This window comes from Sturnus vulgaris, chromosome 5 (genome assembly GCF_052056855.1).
Source record: "Sturnus vulgaris isolate bStuVul1 chromosome 5, bStuVul1.hap1, whole genome shotgun sequence".
Classification (NCBI taxonomy): domain Eukaryota; kingdom Metazoa; phylum Chordata; class Aves; order Passeriformes; family Sturnidae; genus Sturnus; species Sturnus vulgaris.
Window position 1 is genome coordinate 4116134 of NC_142247.1, and position 24985 is coordinate 4141118.

At 42.7% G+C, this 24985-nt stretch overlaps 1 protein-coding gene across 10 annotated transcripts in view; it reads right to left on the bottom strand.

The window, feature by feature from the left end:
• Positions 1-6291: 6291 nt before the first annotated feature.
• The window catches only part of ERC1 (ELKS/RAB6-interacting/CAST family member 1), a 275197-nt gene continuing 256503 nt past the window's right edge, over positions 6292-24985 (bottom strand). For 8 of the 10 annotated variants that reach the window (XM_088164633.1, XM_014869999.2, XM_088164632.1 and 5 more), the window contains 2 exons: positions 23678-23866; positions 6292-13052 (listed from right to left, as the gene is read on the bottom strand). In XM_088164633.1, coding sequence (XP_088020759.1) covers positions 12915-13052; positions 23678-23866 — 327 coding nt within the window. In that variant the 3' untranslated portion in view covers positions 6292-12914. Of the gene's footprint in view, positions 13053-23677; positions 23867-24985 lie in introns of those variants that run through there. The other 2 variants (XM_088164631.1, XM_014870001.2) reach the window with 1 other exon arrangement.

Consider the following 24985-nt stretch of genomic DNA (forward strand, 5'->3'; position numbering starts at 1 on the left):
AGAAGGTGTCAGCAGTTAATGGAGCTGGTGCTGCAGTGAGGGCGTGCTTCAGGACACCTGGACAGCCCGGACCAGCCCAGGCTTGGCTCCAAGCTGGGCATGAAGTGGTGGCTGTCACTGACTCCTCACACATCCACACGTCTTCCCAAATGATGTGTGACACCTTCACTGCACAGCACCGGGCTGCAGCACACCCACAGCAACACAACCCCGGGGCTCCATCCTGCCTGAACCTGCCCAGATCTCATCTGGAGATTGCACATCTAATGATGAGCACGAGCAACAGAGCTGTGCTGAGCAAGGCCTCTCAGCAGAAAAACAAACCCAGGGAAAGCTGGCATCATCCTCCCGAAGCCCTGTCACTCCTGAGCTGAGAGCAAAGCTCTGGCTCAGCGTTAGGCTGGGTCACTTTGCTGGATCCAGGGCTGGTTTCACAATGAAGTCATGGCTCCTGCCTGTCACTCACACAGAGGAAGCCTCTGGGTCATCCCTGGTGATATTTGTCTGCAGCTCCATAGGTGGCTTTGATCTGCTCTTCTGACAGATGAGCATGAACCATTTTGTCACTGCTGCTGTTGTCAGGAGTCATCACTTCATTAACTAATGGGGGAAATTAGAACCTCCGACCATAAGGGTGAGGAGCAGCCTTTCCCTGGCACCTTGAAGCTCCTGTGCCTGGCTTGGGCTGCTGGGAGGAGACTGCAAAGGCTGCCATTGCCATGGCATTGCAATTGCATTGCACTGGCTGCCATTGCATTGGGTGCAGCACATCTCCAACATCCACCACCTGGCACAGTGCTTGTTTCTGAGGTTCAGTCTGAAACCAGCAGCTGCTGCCTGTCCCTGGCACACCAGGCTTGTGGGTGGGTGAGCAGCCAAACCCTCCTCAGGTCCATGAGGAACCAGGGGTGACAAATATCAATCCCTCCCTGCTGCACCAGGGATGGCTGTGCACATCCTGATGGAAGATGTGAACTTGCATTATATTTTAGTGACAAATCCCAGTCTTTTCATTTCCTAGTGAGGGATCTAATTTGGATGCAAGGTGTCATGTTGCTGCCAAACTAACAGGAGAGGATCCTTCAGAGGGCACTGGTAGGAAGCTCAATCTGTGGTGTCCAATATCACTGCAGCAATACAGGGTTTTGAATGCCCAAGGGGAAAGAGTTTTTTATTGTCTTGATCTGTCCTCAAGACAGTGTTCCACACTTCTCCATATCACTGGGGCAGGAAAAAGAGTCATCTTACAGTATTGTACTAGAAATGGTCACAAGGGAGTTTGCAGGAGACACCAACTTGTTCCCACCTCCTCCTGAAGGAGCAGCAGCACCAAATGCTTTGGGGTAGCAGTTCTTGTGTTTGCCATGCCTGCCAGATATCTGAAGGCTGTCCAAAGTAACCAGCAAACCACTTTGTATTAAAACTTTGCAACCACTTTGGATTAAAAAATGAAGGTAACAGAAGTGGGTGCTGCTTTCTGAGACGTGCAGAAAGCTGGCAGAGCTGAGAACTTGGGCACTACTGCCTCAAAGCTTTTTGCTGGTTTGTCATCTGAGGAGACAATGGGAGTCATGGAGTTACTGCTGCTGAACGGACTGCTGCAAGTGAGCTGAGCCCTGGCAAGTGGCAGGCAGTGTGCTCCTAGCCCCACACAAATCTCAGGCAAGGATGGCAGCTGACACAGTGGCTGCCAGCTACCATTGCCCTCTCCAGCCTTGCTGAGCAGCAGAAAGACCTTGCCATGGTCATACATCATCCTCACTGGATATTCTGGGTTTTCCATACAAAACCCTGTTGTAGGGCCTCCTCTGATGCAGACAATTGAGATACCAGCAGGAATTCCCACTCATCCTGGCTTACTTTACATCTTTAAAGACAGGAATATCCACCAGTTGTGCCTGGTGCAGCAAAGAGGCACCTTGGGAGCAGAGCCAAGCTGTGCACAAACTTGTTAAGAGCTTGGTTACAGCTTCAGCTGCATTCTGCTAAAAATGCTTAAACAAAATACGAAAAGGGAGAAGAGGATATAATGTACAAGTGTCATTCTCATGGATTTATACACAACAGAGTAGGTCCCCAAGTAAACTCCTATGTAGAGTCAAAATTATCAAGAAGGAGTCACTCGGGTGTCAGAGTGGGTGAGAGAGCAGCAGTGCAGACACTCATCTGTGATGCTGTGCTGCAGCTGAACCTCCCTGGCTTTGGTGGGTGCCATGAGCCTCTGGAAGTTCCCTGGCTGCTCCTGCTGCTCAGCCCTGGCTCTCTGAAAACCACCTTACACAGTCACCACTTGGATTGGGAAAACATACCTGAATCCAAAGTATGCTACTTTATAATGAAGGATATCAGCAAAAGTGGCAACAGTTCAAAATATCCATAGAAGGAGCTTTCTCAAACTTTGATGACTACCACCACCATGCTCATTATAACTATTAATGCTAAGTTAATTAAATCATAGATTAATGGCATGAACTGCTGCTTGAAGTCATGTGGGAACTAAAAAAATGAGATGCTGAAATTAAATTTACCTCCTTCTGCACTTTGCACTCAGTCTTTAAATCCCACGTGCATGTATTGAACATTCTCCAGTCACTGAGTATCTGATGCAGCATTTTGGAGCTCTTTGCAACTGCAGCCTACAAGTGTCTGCAAACATATGCCCCTTCTATGACATGTCAGTCACTTCAGCTGTCAGGCAGTCTCAAATATTTCATATGGGACTTTGGGAAAAGATTGTGTTGCTGCCTGGAATGACCTGGCTGGGAAAGTCAATGTGCTTTGTTCACAATAAGGAAGAACAGAGGAAGAACATCCATTTACCTCCACTTTAATGTCAAATCATATCTCCAAGTCTTTGAGTTCCTGACAAGCCTCAGGCAGTCTATGGTGTCTGATCACAGTTAATGCTCAGCTCTGTGGCTGAAGAAACAGAACTCTTCTTTGCTAGGTGAAGAGTTGGATTATAAAACCCACCAGAAATAAGTGGAGGCAATTACAGGTCAGAGATATGGGCATGGGAAAGTGCTGGAATGCCCAGGGAGCAACAGCAAAAACAGGAGCAGCCCTCCTAATGTCTAAGCTACCACTAGCAAGAGAGACAATTTAAAGAACCAAAGTAATGAGAGGCTTGTGACAGAGAACTGGTGGTCTTGGATGGCAGCAGTGATAGGGTTTGTAAAACTACCAATTCAAAGAAATCAATTAATCCTGCACACATAATGAAGGAAGCATCTGACAAAAAAAAAAATACCTCACTGAAAATTGCATCATGGACATATTAGGCATGAAGTCATTTAGATTTTCTGATTTCCAGACCTTGGTTTCCAGTGGGCAGCTCTCACAGTATATTTATGTATGATCACACAGAAGGGCACAGACACATATATGCATACGTGCACTTCAGGGCTTTGGGCTACAAGAGGATACACTGCTTAGAGCTAAAAGTAGCTTCTGTGCATTATATAAGAAAGGTTACAAGCGTTCATATACATTCCAAGACTTGTGGTTCCCCAAAATGGTGTGCCCTTACAGAAAATGAAGGGTTTACTCAAGCTGAACGAAAATCCTTCTAGGATGGGTTTTGAGCTACAGCAGCCACCCATCCTTTTTAGCAATACATAAAGAAGGCAAAGGTTTTATTAACTTGCCTTGTCACAAGATTTGTGTCCATAGACATTCTGGGAGCTGAATTCCCACTGAAGTAAGTGACAGCTTCACACAAATGGGCTGCAGTACCTGGGCCTAAATATTTAACTTCTTAGCCAACCTTCCAGAACACTTTTAATGTTTGCAATTGTAAACATTGGGAAAAGCTACTGGTCATGTACTTAAAACCAGATGGACTTAAAGCCCACGCCCTGAGAATCACTTGCTGTAACCCCCCAGCTACACCCAAGCTGGTCCCAGCTGTTCCACTTACATGTTACAATACATCACCAGGATATTCTGAAATAAGGTCTCCCAACACAAGGTGGATGGCTCTGTTTGCTTGATATACAAAAAGTTGTTTGCACCCAATTTCAGTATATCCACCTACAAAACATTTTGTTTCCCAGGTCATATGCCCTACTTGAGTTTGAGGGTTTTTAAAGACATTAAAGAAAGAGGACTCTGGCTATTTGCCTGAGATTTCTAAACATCCTGAAGCCCAGTGAGAAGACCTACTTGATGTCTCAAAATCCCAGTCTAAAGGTCACTAGTCACACGCAGATCATTAGCATGGGCAATTGGCTTTAATTAGTGTTTTGGGGTAATCTGGTGGTCTTTGGGCTGGCTGATGCACTCCTACTGCTTCAATCCACACAAGCAAAAGACATCTGCAGCATAAGCGCAGCAAATCCTGTTAGAAATAGGAGATCCTAAATATGCAGCTTCTCCCAGTGGATTGCAGATACGGTTTCAGCAGTTTCCCTGACTGGTGTGATTTAGAAAAGCAGGTTTTCCCAAGTCACCATGGCTAGAGCACTGCAGAAGGCCCATGCTTAATCAGGAGCCTCGGCAACACAGGGGCTGTGCACACCCCGACGAACCTATCTGCAAAAGAAAATGTTTCAAATCGAAGTGTGCTTGATCCCAAGGCTGACCATTTGCTGTTTCCACTGCTGCTTTGCCTGTTCAGTGTCACAGTAGCTGCAGTCAACACAGACAATTCTGTTCAGATGCCTCGTGTTTTACTGCACAATGCATAAAATGTAACCCGATAACACACAAAAGGCGTTTGGCATCTTCTCTTTTCAGCACGAACAGTGTTATTGTTATGGGCCATCCAAAACATGAGTCAGCCTGCCGGGACACGGCCCTGCAACTCACGGAGCAGCAGAGCCAGCGTGGGCTGCAGAGCTCAGCTCAGCTCTCCCATCTCAGCAGATGTGCTGCTCTCCCTGCAGATGTGCTGTCCCCGGACTCCTGACCTTTCACTACTCCTTTAGAAAGGACAAGTCCTTCAGAGGTGGTGTTTGTGCCATTATCAGACTGATGGGTACCCTGTTGTGCAGTAACTGGTTAAATTTATGTGGCATGTGGTCTCATTCAGCTGATCTGGACTGTGCTGCAGAAGCCAGGCACACCCTGGCCTGACAGGATTCACGAATTCTCTTCTCTGCCAAAGATGTCTGAGCGAACATAAACCAGACTGGGAACCAAAGGGCTGATGGACTCTTCCTTTCAAAGCTCCTGAGACCCTTAATCCCCACGCATCCTTTCTCCACACACTGCTTTACATGCCTGATTGAAGCCCGAGTGATTGAAATCCCATCAGCAAAGGGAAGGGAAAGCCCAGGCACTGAGATCAGGACGCCTGTTCTGGTTGCACATGTAGTCACTTGTACTGAAACAAGTCACGACCTCGAGAGCCTCATGAAATGATGAATCGAGGTCAAGCAGAAGGGACAAGGCCAGCAAGAGAGCCCAGAGAAAAACTGGCTGTAGAGACAGACAAAATGAGAAAGACATTGGTTACAAAGTGTCCCAACCTGGGGAGGTCTGTGCTGTCAGGAATTTAGGATAGCTGTGGAGGATCTGGTGGAGCGTGTTTAGCATGGACATTGTTCTACCAGTGGGACCCAGTGTTGCAATGCTATTCTCTTTAGAACAGTCAAAAACAGCAGAAAACTGAGATTTTTATAGTGACATTACTCAGGCAATTTCCCATGTCATCAACACTCGTCTGGAGACTGGACACTGGGTAGAGCCCATTTCTGCCAGCACTGCAGGAGCACAGCTCACCCTACATCACAGAGCCTCCTGACCCTCCTCTGCTCCTGAGGGACAGGACCCACATCCAGGTTTCACCAGGAACACGTTCAATAGGACAGCCTGGCTGGCCTTTCCACAGCAAGGCTTTCCAGGCACGTTGCTCTGGAAGATGTGATCCCAACACTGACTCAACACGAGAAGCACATCTGGAGTTCAGTCACCCATTAGCAACTTTTAAGTCACTGACTTGGAAAACAGGCAGGAGAGACAAAGGGGACAGCTGACTGTGACAGCAGCTGTTTTATCTCCACTCACCTGACCTGTGAGGTCCAAGGTACCTGGGACAGCCCTGTGCTTGCCAGTCCCTCACCTTCACCTTGCAGGCAGCCCCAGCTGTGTCCATGAGCATTGCCAGGCACGTGGTGCAGCCAAACCCCAGCAGCCTTGATCCACTGGCACTGATGGGCAACAACTGGGACCTCAAGCCTGGTCTCAGGGAACAGCCCTGCAGCCACCCAGCCCTCCAACCTGCCCTCCCCTCCTGGGCCTGCAGAAGAGGACACCAAGCAACATACACTGAAATAAAGACACGGCACAGAATTTTTAAATAATTTTATAATTTCCTGATGAACTTAGTCTGTGAATAAAAAAAGAAGAAAAAAAAAATGAACAAAGTGTTTATATTATCAAGGCAAAGTTGAATATAACACATTTTCTTTGCAATTTCATTATCCTGTCAGTAACATGACTCCAGCAATAAAACACATACAAGTTGAAGGCAGCGTGTGCACTTGCATCACGGACACCAATGTCTCCCGCTGCTGTCATTTCCAAAAGGAATTCAAGTACACTAGATCCCATCCCTAAAGCCTGCCTCCCCCTTCACTAAAGTGCAACACGTCTCTTCCAAAGCAAATGAGGGATCTGTGCCTGTGGAGCGGATGGAGGATCCCAGAGAATTCAATTCCACAGATGATTTGTGAACTCGGTGTGCAGCTCTCCTCATTCACTGCCTTGGAAGGAAACGGCAATATACTGTTTTAGTGGGCTTGGAGCAGCATGTTGGGCTAGCACAGAAGTTATTCCCCTGTTTGTGGTCCCATTGGATTCATCCTCCTCCAGCATCTGAACAAATAAAGGCATCTTACACTAAAGCATCCCCAGTTATACTGTAATGAGTGTTAATGAGGGACCAAATGTGGCCACCCCTGGGCAGGGAGCAAGGGAGGACTTGGCCTTGTCCACAGAGAGCTGGGAAGATGGGGCAGATAAAAGGAACAGTGTCTACTTTTAAAATTTGACTTCGAATTTGTTTTTTAAGATAACCACATTTTGTTACAAATAATGGTATATGTGACCAATAGATCAATTTTTTGCGAGTTTCCAAGTGAAAGAAACCAATGTTTTGAACAAAAAGCCCTACCAAAGCACCAAGAGCCTAATGGGAATCTCTACTTAAAAGCAAACCACATTGACTTGATTTTCAAGATCTGAACTAAGCTTGCAAAATGGGGACAAACAGCATATGGTTAAGTCTGATAATAAAAATACATTCACTTAATGCAATTCTTTAGCTATATTCATAGGTAAAGTGATTTGTCAGGGTTCTTTTTGTTAACCTTACATGCCAGTTTAGCCTCCTGTTGCTCCTTTCAAGCAATTCAAGTCTCTGATGCAACCAGAGCAGAAAGTGGCTGCTGGTCCTTTCCTGCCTCATAACATGCTTGGGTACGTGACCAACACCAGAGGCAAGGAAATACAACTTTGATAATGAAGCTACACACAACTACCTGCACTAGCTGATCTGCACTTGCTTGTGTCCCTGGCATCAAGGGGTGGGATGGAGAAAACAGAAAATTGGGCCAAAGTATTGGGCCCATTCACATCAGTGGTTCTCATCTTAGGGGACACCTGCTGTTGATAACTGCTACCAGAAAAGATTGACTTCCAAAATACTGTTTCATTCTGCCCATTTCTGTCTTACACGTGTACAGTATAAACCTGGGAAAGCAGGAATTTATACAGGGTTTGTAACATTTCCTAAGAGGCCAAGCTGCCTTGGACCTCAAAAGCCTGTGAAAGGCAACTGGTTATAATTATAAGCCCACAAATTCTTTTCTGTACAATCCCGAGAGGAGGAGTCACGGCTTTGTTGCTTCTTTACTTGAATTCCTTTTAATGAAATTTGTTTTTATATATTTTTAAAACACATCTTTTTCGGTTCTACTACTATCTTTTTTTTTTCAATCCGACAACAGACACACATTGTTGGTAACTGCCCCAGCCTTAGGACCACACAGACAATATCGACAAGCAGAAAACAAAACAGGAAAAAAACACCCCTGAAAAAGTCAGGGGAGATACTGATGACAGGGTTACAGCACTCACCACACACACTGGAAAAAGTCAGGATTTCTGAGTTTATGCTTTTGACACTAAAAAGTTTTGAAACAGTTTTTCTCTTTTTAAGTTTTAAAAATAGTCAGCGGACACAGCCATTTTGTTCAGAAGGATCTGCTGTTGCGTAAGGTTCCTTCCATTTATGTGGAAAAAACAATTAAAAACATAACTTTGTTTTTAAAAAACCCCTGACACTCCTCTTCCTCACCACGCAGATGAGAGGGGTCAGCAGAGTTGGCCTTGCCAGGCACGATGCCCCTGATGCCCCGTGCCCAGCCCTCCCACCCCGCTGGGGCAGTGTTGGTTATCCACAGCCTCTCCAGGTCCCTCTTCCAGTGCAGGCGTTGAGCTGAGGAGAGGTTTCCTTTCAGGATCAGATGCCTCGATTGTACTCTTTCCCTTTAGTTTTCACTGGAGTTGTTGAGGGATACACACGTTACGTATGCAGTGACATTTTTGCTTTAAAATGGTATCAGTGCACGACTCTACATCCTTTGTAAAGACCCCTGCAGTGGCAGCGATTGGCAATTAGTACAGGAGTGGGGACTCAACCCTGTCAAGCCTCATCAGATGTAAAAATTTCCCAACAAATTGAGCACTAGCAGCAGAACGGGTGGGAATTACAGGGCAAATGAAAAGAGATGCCCCTTTGATTCAAAAACCAGGGTTATCTCTACAAGATTTTTGACATTTATGCCCCCTTGTGCAAATTTCAGAGCCCTGAAGTACCAGGAGGTTTTCTAGAGAAGGGATATTCCAGCCGTGCAAGGAGAAACGGCACACGCGGTTCCGCCGTCACGTCGGACCGTCACCTTCTGTCCCCAGGACTTGGCAAAAACTGGATACTCCAAAGAGGGTTTGGCATTTTCTGGAGTCAAAGCTGGTTAAAGGCAGTCAAAACGAGAGAGGATACTTAGAGAAGCTTAGAGCTTCGTCTGGGAGCATGCCAGATAATTCTTCTTCCAATGGCAAACAGTGCTCATGTTCTCACCCTGCAATTCTAGTGTTATGTCCTTTTAGTGTTTTACATGAGGTTGGATTCAGAGGAAAATATGGACTTGGACTTGTGGATATCAATGAACAAGTGTAGTTGCAGTGTCAGCTTTTACAGTGTACATGGGCTTCAGGCTTCAGTTATTTTTTAGCCCAAACCCTGCCAAAATCACCTACTTAATTTTCTACAAAAGCTCCTTGAGTCCTTACATCCCTCAGCTTCTCTACAAATGACAGCTCGGAAGAAAAAAAAGTAATATTAAAGCGGTTAAAACTTTCACAGCTCTTGTAGCAAATGGAACTTCATTCAACAGGAGAAGAAAAAGCAAATTTCCCCAGGGTCTCTGGGAAGGGGCCCTGATTTCCTAGAGCTGCTGCACTGCAAGACCACTGGGGTAGGAAACTGTCTGCATCTGCCTGGCTGCTGACACTTGGGAGTCAGATTTAAAAGAGCAGCGGTGGGTTAGGCAACTGGATGAGCTCTGCAGGGTATGCCACACTTGGCATGTGCCTCAGATGCAATTCCAAGATGGGTTATGAGAATAAAATCCCTTTGTTGCCTTAAGGCCAATGGTGTGGTACTCCATACGAGTGAAAACAAAAAGCTTTCAGTGGTCACGTTCAGCATTAAATCGTGGCCAGAAGCACCTCCCAAACCCCCAAGTTCCTCAAGCTATTCACCACAGGATCTCTGTCGACACAGGATCAGAGAGATTACCTGAAACAGTTACTGGAGATCAAGTTGGATCAAGACTGTTCCTAAATGAGATCTGCTCCCTCCCTGAAAGCACTTTACAGAGGTCTAAGATCAATCTTTAAGATGGGAAGCCTACAAGACCTAGGAGATAACAGTGGTTAACGAGAAAAATCACCAGGGCCCAACAATTCAGATGGAAGGAACAGCAGGTGTGTGGCTGGCAGATAAAGGACCAAATGGCCAGCGTGAAAACCAGCCAGGCTTGACAAATCCTCCCTGGGAAGAGACGGGGAGATGTGTAAACAGTGAGCTTCACCTGGCTGTCAATGCACAGATCCTGCACACACTGCCAGGACAGCACCAGGCCTTTGGCCGGGGCACTTTCAACTATAGAAGTGCAGCCACAAGCCAAGTTAGAGATGCTGAAGAAGCAGCAGCACTTCCCTGTGATGTGTAAAGTCAGGGAACTGAAATAACAGCCTGAAGTGATGGCCCCGGGCTCCCATCCCCTCCCCCTGCCCCTGCCTCCAGCAGAAACGCTATCAAGGAACATCTCAGTAAGAGGTTTACAAGCAGGAGTCATTTGAACCATCGATAAGGGAAATTCCACAGCTTCTCACAGAGGAAGGATTGTTTTACAGCAGGGAACCAGGGCAGCTGGAGATTTGACCATATAAGTTAATGAGAGAGGCAGGAGGGGTGGCAGTGGTGGCCGATGATGCTGGGCTGATGGCTCTGATGCTTTTACAGGCGGCATTAAATTCCTTGAGTGAGTAATTAGGGGTGATGAAGAAAAAGCAAGGGGAAAGATTTCAAAACAACAGCTCCTATCGAAACGTGCTGACTCAAATAATGGGAGCAAAGGGGTGGTTCTGGGATGAGGCACGGCCCAGCAGTGTGTACAGTCACTGTCTGCTGGCCTTCCGGCATTCCCCCCTTCCACACATTCAGGTTCCCATTACTCTCCTCACACATGACACAAAAAAAAAGCTTCAGACACAGGCTGCTATTACTTGGAATTGCTTAAAGCTAGTTCTCCTGATTCGCAAAGTACTGGTAATTCCAAAGCTGGAAAAGGAGTGATTTGCCTCTTCTTTTGAGACTTACTTCTTCCTAGACACCCTGGCTGTAATGCAGCACCTTCTGCTGAATTATTACAGTGGAATCAATGGGGATGGGATTTATTTCAAATCAGTGAGTTTTCAGTAGAGTCTAAAGGTACATGAGGCTACAGTTTTGCCCAATTTTCAGTGCTTGTTTGGAAAAAGCTACAGGGTACATCTTCCCTTACTCAAACTTTTGCTGATCTCCTTTCTTGTTGGAAGCAATTAATCACTTCTAAAGATAAAAACAAGGTGTGAAAGACCGAGAGAGTGAGCTGTGCTGTGCATCTGAGAGATGTAAAAAGTGCAGTTTTTTTGAAAGGGCCTGGAACATTTTCCTTAGTGTAACAGCTTAGTGATTAAGCTCAAAATGTAGTAAGCCATATGGAATTAAACTGCAGGCTCTGGATGGGAGGTTTACTGAGAGGATTCATAATTAGCTAGTGACTAGAAAACCAAGATTTCTTCCACTGCTGTGTTGCTATTTGGTCTCCTTTTGCCTTCCCCTTGCTTTCTGAAGTAATATGAGCCAGCCAAAGGGAGCAGCTCCTCTAAGGAGCACATGGGGACGTGCTACAAGGTTCTGTCCTGCAGATGCCCCCAGACACACATAACCACTGGCAGCCAGGAAAAAATGTGTCTCCCCATTAATGCATAGTCCAAGAATGAACACCCAAGTCCTACTCATAAAATAGGATTTCTGACTTGCTACCACAATGACAAACTGACCTGGGATTTCAGGTTGTATTTCCTATCAGCAGGAGCTGTAATGAGCATTGAAGGTGGATGGGAATAACACTAAGGCCTCTCATATACACAGAAGAATTGCACTGGTTTAAGTAAAGCTGTGATTTTATACCTATCTACTCAGCTGGGTGCCAACTCCAGCAGAGATGCTCCTCTTCACAAGGGTTATTGCTCTGAACTCAAAACTCATTCCACGTCAATGTAAGCTAAACCAAAATAAATTAAATTATAATTATAGTACGAACTATGCTACTGATTTACCTAACTTAGCTTTTAAATTATACTTTTAAGCTAAATTATGCAAATTTCTCATTTACAGAACACCTAAGACTATTCTGATGACAGCTAGTGCTCACAAAGTTATGGCCTGAAAAACTGAACAAACTCTACAAGTTAAAGCTGGGAACTGACCTGTTGACCACACCTGCTTGAAGGAAGAGAGCTCTCTATAATGTAAGAACTTAGGAGACACAGACCTATGATGAGAAACTTCATCTAAGACCCCCCAAAAATCCACAGATGAAAACAGTTACCTCAAAAAATGTCCCACCTAGCACTTCAGAGTCAGTCCAGTGAACAATAAAAGCCTAAGTTAAGTAAACAGAAAGTACCAGTATGCCTACCTTTTTTCTCAGCTGCTAGATGAAATGACTAACAGGAGCAAGGAGGGAAACTTTCCTTTCCTCACTCTGTTATTTAAGAAAATAAGAAGCATTGAGACAGGCAGCAAGACCTGAGCTAGCTGATGCTGGCCAGCCATGAGCCATAATCAGAGCACACTCAGGTTTGGTTTTAGCACTATGAAATTCAGGCGTCCAACTTTCATGAAAATAAAAACAGGAAGAAGGAAAGAAGATAAGAAGGAGAAAGCAATATATTAATGGAAGGCGAGGGCTACTCTTCTGCAACCTCATGGAGAACTAGAGCTGCTTGTGTTCAGTGGATCCCCTCTTCTTTGCTCAGTAGACTTGGAAGAGCTCTGCTTAGCTGTATCCATAAGTCACCACCAACAAAGTCAACGGGGAATTGGATTCTAAAGTAGAAAGGCAGTGAGAAGATGAATACAAAAACTGCTGATTAATCACAGACTGGAAGAACCTAGAGAGCACGTAGTTTTTAGAAGGGTTTTTTTCTTTTTTTTGCCTTTGTTTTCTTTGTCGAAGGTGCACCGGAAGTTTCCATTCCACGTTCTGTCTTTCACATTGCTCTCCACTCCCATGGCTCCGTGGACTGACTGGGCTTGGCCACTGGTGTGCTGCTCTGTGGACGGGTGGCCGAGGTCAGGAGGACTCCTCCAGGGCGTTGACGACCTGCTCCAGGATGTCGGGGCAGTGATCCGCGATCTGCTGCAGGATGGCGTTGGCGAACTCCTGCAGCTCCACGCTCTCCCTCTCGCCCTTCTCCAGCTCGTCGTGCAGCTGCAAGAACACACAGAGACAGCTCAGCCCCTGCTCTGAAATGTGTCCACTGTGTGACAGCCCTGCCCAGCAGCCTCGGCTACAGCACCACTTTAGGAAGGGAGCTGACAGAGGTGACACGTGCTGGGCACTTCCAGCACCCCAGTCTTCCCTTGGTGACTCCCTCACCTGGAACCAAATGCCCTCCATCCTCTTTGTTCTTCATTCTACAGGACCAGGTTTGTGACCTTCCCAGTAAAGGCCACGTCCACATGATTTTAACTACTCCTGAATACATTGTTCTATGATAAATCTAAGAAAAATGTCCTCTGTAGAATGTTTTTCTGAAGGCAACCATATTCCAGGAGCAATACAGCAGTTTGTTAGTGTATTGCTTTGACAAGTTTGACTTTTATTCATGAACAGTTGGATGTTTCAAGTAATAGGTCATTACTTGAGAATTATTCCTGATACGAAATCAATAGGAATATCATACAATTATAAATAATCCACCCAGAGTTAACCAGAATTCTGTTTTTCCCGAGGAATTACTAATTTTCAGAAACCCTCTTTGCTCACTCAGTCAGAAGATGACTACACACAGTTGCAGTGGAACATACACAATTTCTGTTTACTAACTCTGCATTTCCTGTTGGGTCATTCGTTCTTCAGATCACTATAATTGGCTCAGAACGGGGGACAGAATTTCAAACTTTATATTATTCACTCTGTCTACAGTTTATAAACAGTTTCTCCAACAAGTGGTGTCCCAAACCATGTCACACAACATATGCAAACACAGCTTTTAGCTTTGAGCCTAATGCCATTGCCAGATTTAGGGGCCCACAGAGTCTTAATAAAGAGCAGGAAACATCTGCCTTCAGTAACCTGTTTAGCTGCTCAGCAATTGATAAAGTCCATGCTGGCCTGTGAACTTGCAAAATCCCAAGGAAGGCTGTAATTTGTGCAAGAATTTTAGGGATTTCTGTACTCACAGTGGTCTAAGGACCTCAGAGAACAAGGAGAAGCAGCATCCTTTGCTAGGTCAATGATATAGATAGATAGATAGATAGACAGACAGACAGATAGATAGACTGGACAAGCTTTCTAGAAGACAGCTCTGCCCTATACTATATATAAAAAACCTCATATATTTAGTGATAAGATTTTCTTCTAATTAAGTATATTCCCTATGAATGTAAGACAAGCATATATGTAGCAGGTACATACACTTAAGATGGATTCTGAAGCTTATTTCCAGCTTCTGAAGCCAAAGTTCTTTGTCACTTCGAGTTACTGTGAACAACCATCTTATCTTATTTGAACCATCTTTTAAATTTTGTGTGGCTTTAAAAAAATTAGTATTATCTGTCAGTTCTGTAACATTTCTTATTCCTAACTGATTAGTATTTTTATTGGAAAGCTACTATGTTAATACATGACATGGAAAGAATGTCAAACTGGCATTTTTCATGCCTGAAGGGATGACTGCTCATCAGTGTACAAATTTCTTGATCTGTGTTTTGCACTTCTGTAACACTGCTCAACGCAGGTTTTAAAAAGAGAGAACTATTAGGCAGCAGCACAGCAGGGATCATTTTACCCTGTAAGAGCACAATGCAGTGGCAAAGGTTAGATTTCTACAATTAAAATTCTAATCAGATACAACAGTATGTCTCTGTTTAGTGATGGTATCAAGCAAAGCACAGCAGATTGTTCCTGCAAGAAACACTGCTTAAAAACAAACAGCCTAAGAACGACTATGGAGTAAATAAAAATGCTTTTTAAGGAAGTTATGGTGCAGGCTTCTGTAGACAAAAGTGTGAGAAAGGAAATTAAAAGGGCAAGTGTGCTACAGTGTTCCCTTTACTAGGCAGGGTAGCATATAGTAAATTACTGGGGCTTTGCGTGCTGAATGTTAGTTTAATGTGCTCTTATGTGCTTTGTTCCTACTGGCTGCTGTACTCACAGAACAGCCATAGGAATCCGAGAGGGGCTCCTGCCAAGAATCACAATGCAAAGGCAACCTGATCCCACTCTGTGGAGTGACATGAGCTGGGAAGTGGGGAAAAGAGAGGGAGGGGAGCACTCTGGGCTTGGGTAGGGCTCTGGGGGAGAAGGGGGGGCTCAGCAGTAACCCATAATGGCTCAGGAACAGCGGGCTGTGGATTGAGACAGGAGTGGTGCTGGATATGAAAAGCCAGGGGACTGAGATTCAGGGACTGCCTCTGAGTCTGAGGCTGTGAGCCTGGTGAGATCCCAGCAATGCAGGCTGCCCCAGGTAGAGCAGCCTGCAAAGCACCCCAGCACTGGCCCTTTCCTGGGAGGGCTCAGAGACACGGCTGCCTTGTGCCTTCTTGGGCCAGCATAAAGATTGCACGGTGCCATCCACCAGAAGGGTGGGACGCCACGGAGCTGGGAGAGAGCAGACAACAGGAGAAACAGACAATGTTATCGTTCTCCTTTTCTTATCTGGCACCTGCAAGGGTCCTGAGCTCTCGGGCCACAGGAGGAGAACCAGGAGAGGGCAGTGTTAGCAGGCAAAGCAGAGGTCCTGCACCACCACCACCTGCCCAGCCAGCATCCCTCTTCCTGGCCTTTCAGCCAAATCCTCCAGGTGAAGCTCCAGAAGAGGACAAAGCAATTAAATTTATGAAATATAAGAGCATCTGCAAGAGACTGAACTTCAAAACTGAAAGAGGGTTGGTGGACAAGGGAGAATCCTGCAGGATGTTTTCTTCAGTGGGGCAACACTGCATCGTCAGTGAAGTGTCAGTTTCTTGCTCTACTAGTCAGCATTCATGTATTTATAAGAATCCTTATAAAATCAAGACAAGCCCAATAAAATAAGATCATGCCAAAACTAATAAATCAAATGCAACCAAACAAAAGTAACCAACTCAACCAGAGGAAGAAAATACTTCCAAGAAGAGAGTTTTTGACCATCAAGGGTCCAAAAGGAGATGGCTCTGAATGCTGAAGGCCAGCAACAATACTTTACAAATTAGCACAGACAGAAAGTCTACACAGCTGGCTGGCAGATGTCTGTGACAAAACGTCTTTGGAAAAACAGCAATGATAGCCTTGAGTTGAGTTTGCTAGCTTCAGAACAGCTAGATTTAATAATGTGATTCCTGCTTCAACAAAGACATCTTAATGGACTCTGTGGCTGGTGGCAGCATTTCTAGATCAGGGATATCATCTCCATTGACGTCACTCCTCTCAGCAGCAGCTGGGAGCAGCTCATGTCACTCCTCCACCAGGCAAGGGGAACATCCAGCTCTCTGTGCCAGGACTGCATTCACCTGCATGTGTGGAAGTCCAGAGTTTAGGGAAGTTTTTCTAAAAGTATTAATATCAGTTCTGATCCTGGTTTTCTAGATTTTTTTTCTTGTGAATGCAAGCTGATTTGATGTTATCTTCCCCATGCCATTTTTCTATGAAAATAAAGAAATGTGAACAATCCTTTTTTGTTGGCATTTCCAGTTGAGGATATGAGGAGATTCACACACTTGCCTCATAGAAATGACCAAAAATGAGTAGGCAAAGCCAGACATGTTTTTTGTCCACTGGATGACAAGTAAGAATAGACAGCTCAGAAAGAAAAGGACAGCAAGGAACCCAGAAGTGCTTCACAGTATTTATCTTTGGACAGAAGAACAGAAATAGCCTTCAGCATCTCAGGGGAAAGAAAGCTTGCAGATAATCTGCAATAGGTTCAGACACTTTTCAGCACTGCTGCCTTCCTTCCTAGGTTTAGAGCAAGTTATGATAGGAATAATTTTCCATTTATAGTTAAACTCCATCACTGAAAAAAAATCCCTAACAATTCACTGTGAATTTAGCTTCTCTGTTCCAAGATATTTCAGAACTTATTTAAAGATAAGTAGACACTCAGAGTCATATGAATGATACATATGAAGATAATTTCATAGTTAAGAAACAGGTTTTATATGGAAACTGGGTAAACTGTGTTCCTGCTCTGCAGAAGCTTTGTGACATCTGGTTTTCCCATAAAGCAAAATTAAGCTAAGATTCTTTAAAACTTATTTCTACTCCCCAGTGTGATTTTTGCCTCATTAACAATTCCACAGAAACACTGATGAAAAAAGGCAAACACAGATAAACTGGTATCTCATCTTGGCCTATGGACAGTAAACCTGAATATAGAATATGAAGAGCTTGTAGAGCAGCACAAAAAGAAAGTTGGTGGAATTCTATATGGATACAAGACTGGGATATAGAATTATATTTCTCCAAAGTTAAGTGGTTTTGGATCAGGTTATGGTTAGCCCAAAAAATACATTTAGACCTTAAAGTAAGCATCAATAAGAAATTACACTGATTTAATCTAAACCTTTGTTTTCTCTCAAGGTAAACTCCACTCAGGCAAATGGTCAAGAGCTTTTGCATCTACCCAAACAAACCAGTGTAAATATGTGTGTTTGATGCAGTGAGAGCTAATTACATACAAACCTTTATTTCTCAACTAAATACCTACACAAGAGCCAAAAGAAAGGGTTATGGGTATGGAAATATAGTCTGACCAATTTCAAAAACAAAAAAAGAGAAATTTTTACTGTAAATCCTTAAATATTTCTGTATGTGGAAATTTGGGGTTTAGGTTAGCTCTTTCAAATTATTTTAAAAAGCATGCATTTAAAAATGAAAATAAATTTTCAAATGAAACAGTCTTGTCTTTTTAAATACCCAGAATGCTGTAACATTGCCCATTTTTATTTGTATATGGAATGACTAATTTTAATCAAAATATATACTATCCATCATTAACATTAACTATTCTTAACTTGAAAAGAGATATGAATCCAAGCAGAATCCACAGCCCAGCACCAGGAGATGCTCACAAAGCTGTCACAAGGACCACAGTGTCTGAGCAAGGCCCAGAGTAAGAGAATTTACTGTTAACAGCAAAACATGAGGAGAGGTGAGCTGCCCTCGAGAAAACAAGAGAACAGCTTGGAGTTGTACCTTCTGCTTGTAGGAACTGCTTCAAGTGACACCCCTCTCATTTTCTCACACCACACACACACAGAAAGCTTGATGATGTCCTGAAATCAGTGTTTTTCCTTTTATATCTCATTTCAAGTCAGGAATTGCTAATGTTCCTGATTGATTGTATGTATTTTAATTAATATTAGCAATTTCGTTGACAAAAATGAATGATGTCACAGCATTATGGGCATGGCTAACTTAGAGATAACGTTTGTGATTTTAACCAGTATTTAAGAAATATGACATTGTTCTCATCCTCACCCAAACCATTAAATATAAAAGTTTAAAATACTTTAAAATGTAACAATTTTAGAGAGTTCCCATACCCATTGCTTTCTCAACCAAACTCAGGAAATAGATTTGCACATGAAGAAGGATATAAATTGTTGCAATTATTACTTCTAATTTCTAACAGAGACCAGAAGTGGACTGTTTAACTTTAAAATACATTATGCATTCCCATAAGATTACAAATTAAAAATAAATGACATAAATCAAGTGGGGGAAGATAACAAGCTAATAGAAGAGCAGTCAGAGAAGGAAGACAAGGGTTAACTCTGAAGTAATAGAGTAATTTAGAATGACTAAATGCAAATCATAGCAGAGTAATTTCTTTACAGAAACTAAGTAAGTTGGGTAATTCCTCATAGATGACACAGAAGAACACAAGCAGAATCTGAACAAAGAAGTACACAGGATGTTTATAAAATGGTTATTTGTAATTTAGAGTAGTTTATCCCACTTGCAATACTGTTTGTATAACAAATCAAAATATGTGTTGAATATTTTCAGAATTTAGCAATCAAATATGCAATTTTAAAATGAAATTTGTCAGCCACAGGTATGAGGTTTGGTGTCCTTTCATACGAAAAGCTTAGCATTGCTCTGTGGAGACTGAAATGAGAATTAAGTGCAAGGTAAATGTTGCTCCTTGGAACCAAGCCACGACTCTTTAGCTGACACAGCATGTTGTGACTGCTGCAGCAAAGTGACATTATCACCTTTTTCCTTCCTCTGCTTCGGGCAGCTGAGCAGAAAAGACATTCCTGATTTCTTGGGAGAGGATCAGCAGGCAGGAATCCCTAGAAGGTGCTTTGGCTGAAGCTGGTGCACAGGGGGAGGGAAGACAACCTTCCTGGCACAACAAAGGCTCTTTGATGATTATTAGGATTTTCCACAAGTCCCTCTCTCTGTCACTCACAGCAAAGCAGCCTCTGATGGAAATGCACCTGGCCCAGGTCTCCAAGACTGCTGCTGATGCCAGGTCACAATGCAAACGCTGCCAGAAACGCTTCTGGGGAAGGAGGGAGAGGATGAGTGTGCAGGGAACAAACTGGTGCTTGGGGGCCAAAAGAAACTGGCAGGACCCCCAGCAGCCTGAGGAAGCCAGGACAAGCTGGACATGGCTGGAAAGAGCTTCTGATGGCAGGGAGCCAGAGGAAAAAAATGCCTCCTACTCGTAGGGTTGAGAAAATTATTTTAATTGTACAGATCTTCTGTTGGTAGAAATATTTTTTCTAAATATCACTGCAGGACTTATTAAAAATAAGAAATTCTCTGTCATACGAGGTTCTACACATTTACAGCAGGATTTGAGGTGCTAAGAAACACTGCTAATAGTCCTTAAGCTATTAACAAATCTATCACTGCTATGATAGATTAAACACCAGAAAGAACCTACTTCTAATATCTGGTTGCTCTGTTTCATTGGCTCTTTTTATTTTCTCACACTGCTGCCTCTCAACCCCAGTGCAGTGCACCACCTCTGACATACTGAAGAGAGGATTTTCAGCAAATTCCAGTTTCTACTCCATTCTTTTCTTTTGTACAGGTAAGAGCAAAACAAAACCCAAACTATAAGTAAAAGTGTGGACCATATAATTATGTTCTTAATGCCATTTCCTTTCATAAAGGACTAAAATCCTGCACTTAGAGGCAACTGTCTGAAATGTGAAATGGAGCAGTTGTTCTACAGAGCTCAAGGATATTAACATAATGATACCTCTAGGACAAAGTGAAAGAAAATATGGTATTTCATTGAAATTGCTAGGATAATGCAATTATTTATAATGAATGAAAGGAATTTTTATTTCTTAAGTGTCAAGACTTGGAAGATTCCTCTTTTCTTCTGGTAACTTCATTTTTTTTTAATAAGAAAAGTCAAATAGGACATGTACTGGTTGAAGGATGAACTGAACAGTTCCAGAAACAGTACTGGGTAGCTTATTTGGGGACACTGGGTCAGCACTGACTCAAAGGGACATTTTCCACCACAGGAATAATTTAATGACAGTTCTGAGCACTTTAGATGCTTTACTGTCCATAACTTAGTCTAGTATATTATCTTAGATTAGATTTTGAGACACCATATACTCCTAAGTACTGGCTTCAGTTCTTCATTACAAATGGACCAAAATTTTACTACAATAATTCAGCCTCACAAAATGTGTTTGATAAAATGCCAACAAGGAATGATAAAGCATCTTGGCCCCACAGCTTGATTACAATCAATCTTCCCCAGGGATGTGGTCACAGCCCCAAGCCTGGCAGAGTTCAAGAAGTGTTTGGATAATGCTCTCAGGCACCTGCTGTGATACTTGGGAGTATCTTGTGCAGGAATAAGAGTTGGACTCTATAATCCTTGTGGGTCCTTTCCAACTCAGCATATTCTGTAATCAGTTGAAGTCACTAAGGACTACCACTGAATTTAATGGTAGTGTCAAGACACTATTATAGATAAGAGGGTCCAATTATTAGTCAAACTTTGAGACTACAAAATTATTTATGTGGCAACAAATTCCCCTTAGATCCATGGTGTTGATGCTGGCAGATACTTTTCCAACAATTATTTGTACATTAGTTTCTGTGGGTCACCATGGATGCACTGGAAGAGTGAAAAGGTTAAATTTACTTCATATACCAGCTACATCTACCAAAAGAAGCCACAGAAAACTCCTGTTGTTTGTACCTGAGCCTCCCCAGCAGGTATGAAAGACCTACCAGGTATATTGACTATAATGAAACATAGCAAACCAACCTTTGTCAGTCAAAGTTGCTGCAGTGGGAAATAACAGTTCCAAAAGCAGCAGTACGAAAATGAATTCTTAACTATTTATAAAAAACCCCCAAACAACCAAACCAAACTAGGTAATCTCATTGGTGAGAAGTGGCTACGTTGGCATCATGCTTAAATATTATTGGTGTTGGTTAAATGTATCCTCCCTAATCATGTTAGCACTTCTTAACATTCAAGGGGATTAATTTTTTCCCACTGAGGCTTGTAAAGCATTATCTACAGAAGATCATATTAGAAGGGACAGGAGTGAATTTAATGCACTGGATTTGAAGTAATTTACAAAACTCATTAAAATTCCAAAGATGCAAAACGGGTATTCTGTGATGGGCTTCTGCAAATCTGGAGAAATGATTCCCACCCCCCATGGGAATACTTTAAGCACAAAGGAAACTCTGCAGCTAGAAACAGAAAAGCTCCATGGCTTAGATGAAAAGTCTGCTTTGTAAATTGAAATATATCATTAGTTTGTCTTTTGCAACTGAAGCTTCTTAAATACCATCTGAGTGAGTCTGGGAAAGCAGAAGAGACAGCTACATTTTATTTTAGCTGACATTATTTATGCTTGGGAATCTTGAATGGCAAATAACTTTAAACAACTGCAGTGACAGCAGTGCAGAATTAAGACAATAATGTGAGAGGATAGAAAAAGAATTCTTTTCCCTTTCCAGAAAAACTTAGGTAATTCTCTTTTCTCACAATTTCTCACAATGCATTCTTTACTGGGTAACCCATAAATGTTGCTAATGGACTAGCAAAGTTTTAATGGGAAATATTATTTTTGGGCTTACTATTCAGAAGAACGTGACAAAGAAAGCCTTTCCTATTTTCGTTACCCACATGTCTTGATCAAATAGCAAACACCACCTGTCCCCACAGATCCTGATTACACATGAAGACCACCACAGCTATAATTAATGAGGCAATTCATTTCAGTGATAGCCAAGCTTTGCCCATATTCACTCTCATTTTCAGAGGTGCCTCCCCTAACATGCTACAGGTTTTGTGACCCACTGCTTCATCCCAATCTGACAGACAAGGTGGTTCAAAATAATATGCCTTATTTTTTGACTGATACCACAGGAACTGTAAGGCTTTAATAGAGGAGGATGGCATGCATAAAACTGAAGAAATTTTAATCCTGTCTCAGTGATTACAGAAGCCAGGAGGCTCTGAAGGGAAAAGGAATGTGTCATGCCTATAGAGGCAAATGTAGATATTGAGGGAGGCATACAGCACATGGTGAATCAGTAAATGTATGAAGACAGGCACAGAAAGAGAACATGACAGCCTTGTACCATCTCGGCCCTGTTACAGGCATATTTATCTCCAGAGGTCTGCTCTTCCTGAATTTTCAGACATGCTTCTGTTGTTTCTTGCAATTTGGCTGCTCTCTCCAATTTTTGAATCAAAATTCAGTCTTGAGTTGAAAGTTCAAGGAAATTAGTTTTAAAATCACAAAGGAAGAAAACCAGAGCTGAAGTGCTCAAGATAAGCTCAAGATATGTTCACTGACCCACAAATCCCCTTTTAACTGTATAGGCCTTACATTAGATTGTGTGTACACTGGATAGAGTTTGGTATAAAACATATGAAAGTGAATAGTGAAAGACTTGGCATTATAATCCAAAGTCAGGGTTAAAAAGACAAAATAAGTCACATTTAGTTCTGGTACAATTTCCTTGTAGTAGCTTAATTTGAAAAAAAAAAGGCACTCAGTAATATAGGACTAGAATAATAAAGTAAAAAAAACTGAAAAGAGAAATAAGAACGAGTTAGAAAAAAGGTTGTGAGGAATGGTGAATGATAGTCCAGAAACAACAGATAAAAAACTGCCAATGAAGGGATTAAGGAAGGCAAGACATTACCAGACCTGGGGGAAAGGAAGATTATTTCAGTAGATGATTTATAACTAGATTGACAGCCCCTTGTGGAGACTTCATCTAACAAACTCTTATCAAACCCTTTCAGTTCTATATTCCAAAACTCCTGGAAATACACAGTTGGGTTTCTGAAGTCACTGTGTGTGTGTATATAAGCATGGGTGTATCACATCCAGCACACTGAGTCCAATCTTGATTCAGGTATGCAGGTAAGGTGGGTATGAAGTAGAAATTACAGAATATTCTGTAACAGCAGGTAAGGACACTGCATTCATTTATATAAAGACACTTATAAAAATGTTGACTAAAATATAAATGGTTTATATAATTAAAGTAAGATTTAACATCTTGATGACTACACTGAATTATAGAGAGCAGCTAAAATTTGTTAACAGTTAAAATATGGCAAAAGTGGTATCTTACCATTTGATTTCCCATGACTGTGGAGATGAATAGCCCCATGTACAGATAAAAGAGCAACTAAAATTCCATAATAAATAATAAATGTCAATGATTTAGAAAAATTACTGACTCCCTTTATCAGCTGAAGAGCTCATCTTTGCTACCTGCTTTCACCACTCACAAATGCGGTTTCACCACATTTTGGCTTGGCACATCAGTAAAGCCTAAATCAGCAAGTTCAGGTCCTTGTTGAGAATTGGAGCCCACCAACTCACCTGCTCCTGGGTCATGTTGTGCAGCTCCTTCTCCCAGGCTGCCTGGTCATCATCCAGGTGGTAGGAGGCAGGCGGGGTGAGCCCACGCAGGATCAGGGGGTCGCGGTCGTGGCACAGGGCTGTCAGATGGCCAATGTACAACTTCAACTTGCTGCGGTTCTGGTCAAGTTCTAAGAGGGGCTGAATGATCTGAAATAAGAGAGCAGAGACAGTGAGAACAGCCTGAGACCCAAGCAGGGATGAAGGCAAAGATCAGCCTCCAAGTTACAATCTTGTCCAGCTTCACAGTGGGAAGAAACCTGAACACTCTTTCCTTCATACTTCTGTCCATAATGTACCAACACCCAGAAAGAAACCAAGGACAGTGGTGAAAGGGTGCAGTGATGACAGCTGTGTGATTAGATTGGGAAATCATGATGATATGGTGAAAAATAAAACAATATTAAACTGAATGCATTAACTCTACTGATTATCCAACAGTACTTCAGTTTAACTGTTTTAAAAAAAATGATTTTTCTGATAAAAGGTGTCTGTCCACAACTTGTCCAAAAGGTAATGTCAATATAGATTTTTAGCTCGTTTTGCCAACAAACATTTCATTGTAAATTAAGTATGCAATAAACATGGTCTAAAGAGAATAGTTTCAAATTATGCAAAAACACAACAATTCTAAGACGAATGCATCTCTATTGTAGAGATTGGACAGAGACATATCTCCACCAAAAGGTTAACATTTCAGTTTTTATAAGGTTTTACATAGTTAAGGTATAGTCTTCTATAGTTTTTGAAAAGGCAATGGCTTTTACTAAACATGCCAGGTTCTATATAACAAACTAAAAAACTGATATAAAAGGATTAATAAAGCACTATTTTATTTCATTTTACTTTACCCAATCTGAATCTAATCATCCCTCCTCAATGCAATCCGAACTAGAGTCATCCAGATCCCATAAAAAGTATCTGAAGAACCATTTCTCATTTTTTAACAAAAATATAGAGCTCAAGTGCATAAGTGCCTCTACAGGGCATCCTTTGCCATGACCTTCCACAAGAATACTGCTTCATTGTTCTACATGTTTGTGGGCACATATTTGAAACCACAGTATTGCAAACCTCTAAGGTTTGCAGCTGATGAAAAATTAGGGAAGAACTGGGCTTAGGGCCTCCTTTCCATAAAATGAGGTGCTGGGCAGGGAGAGCTGGGAAGCCTTGCCAAAGTTCTGGCAACTTCTCTTCGTGTTCCCAGGCAGAGGCTGCACCTGCTGTTTGTTAGTGGGCTGGGGATATCTTTTCAATAGGACACCTCTG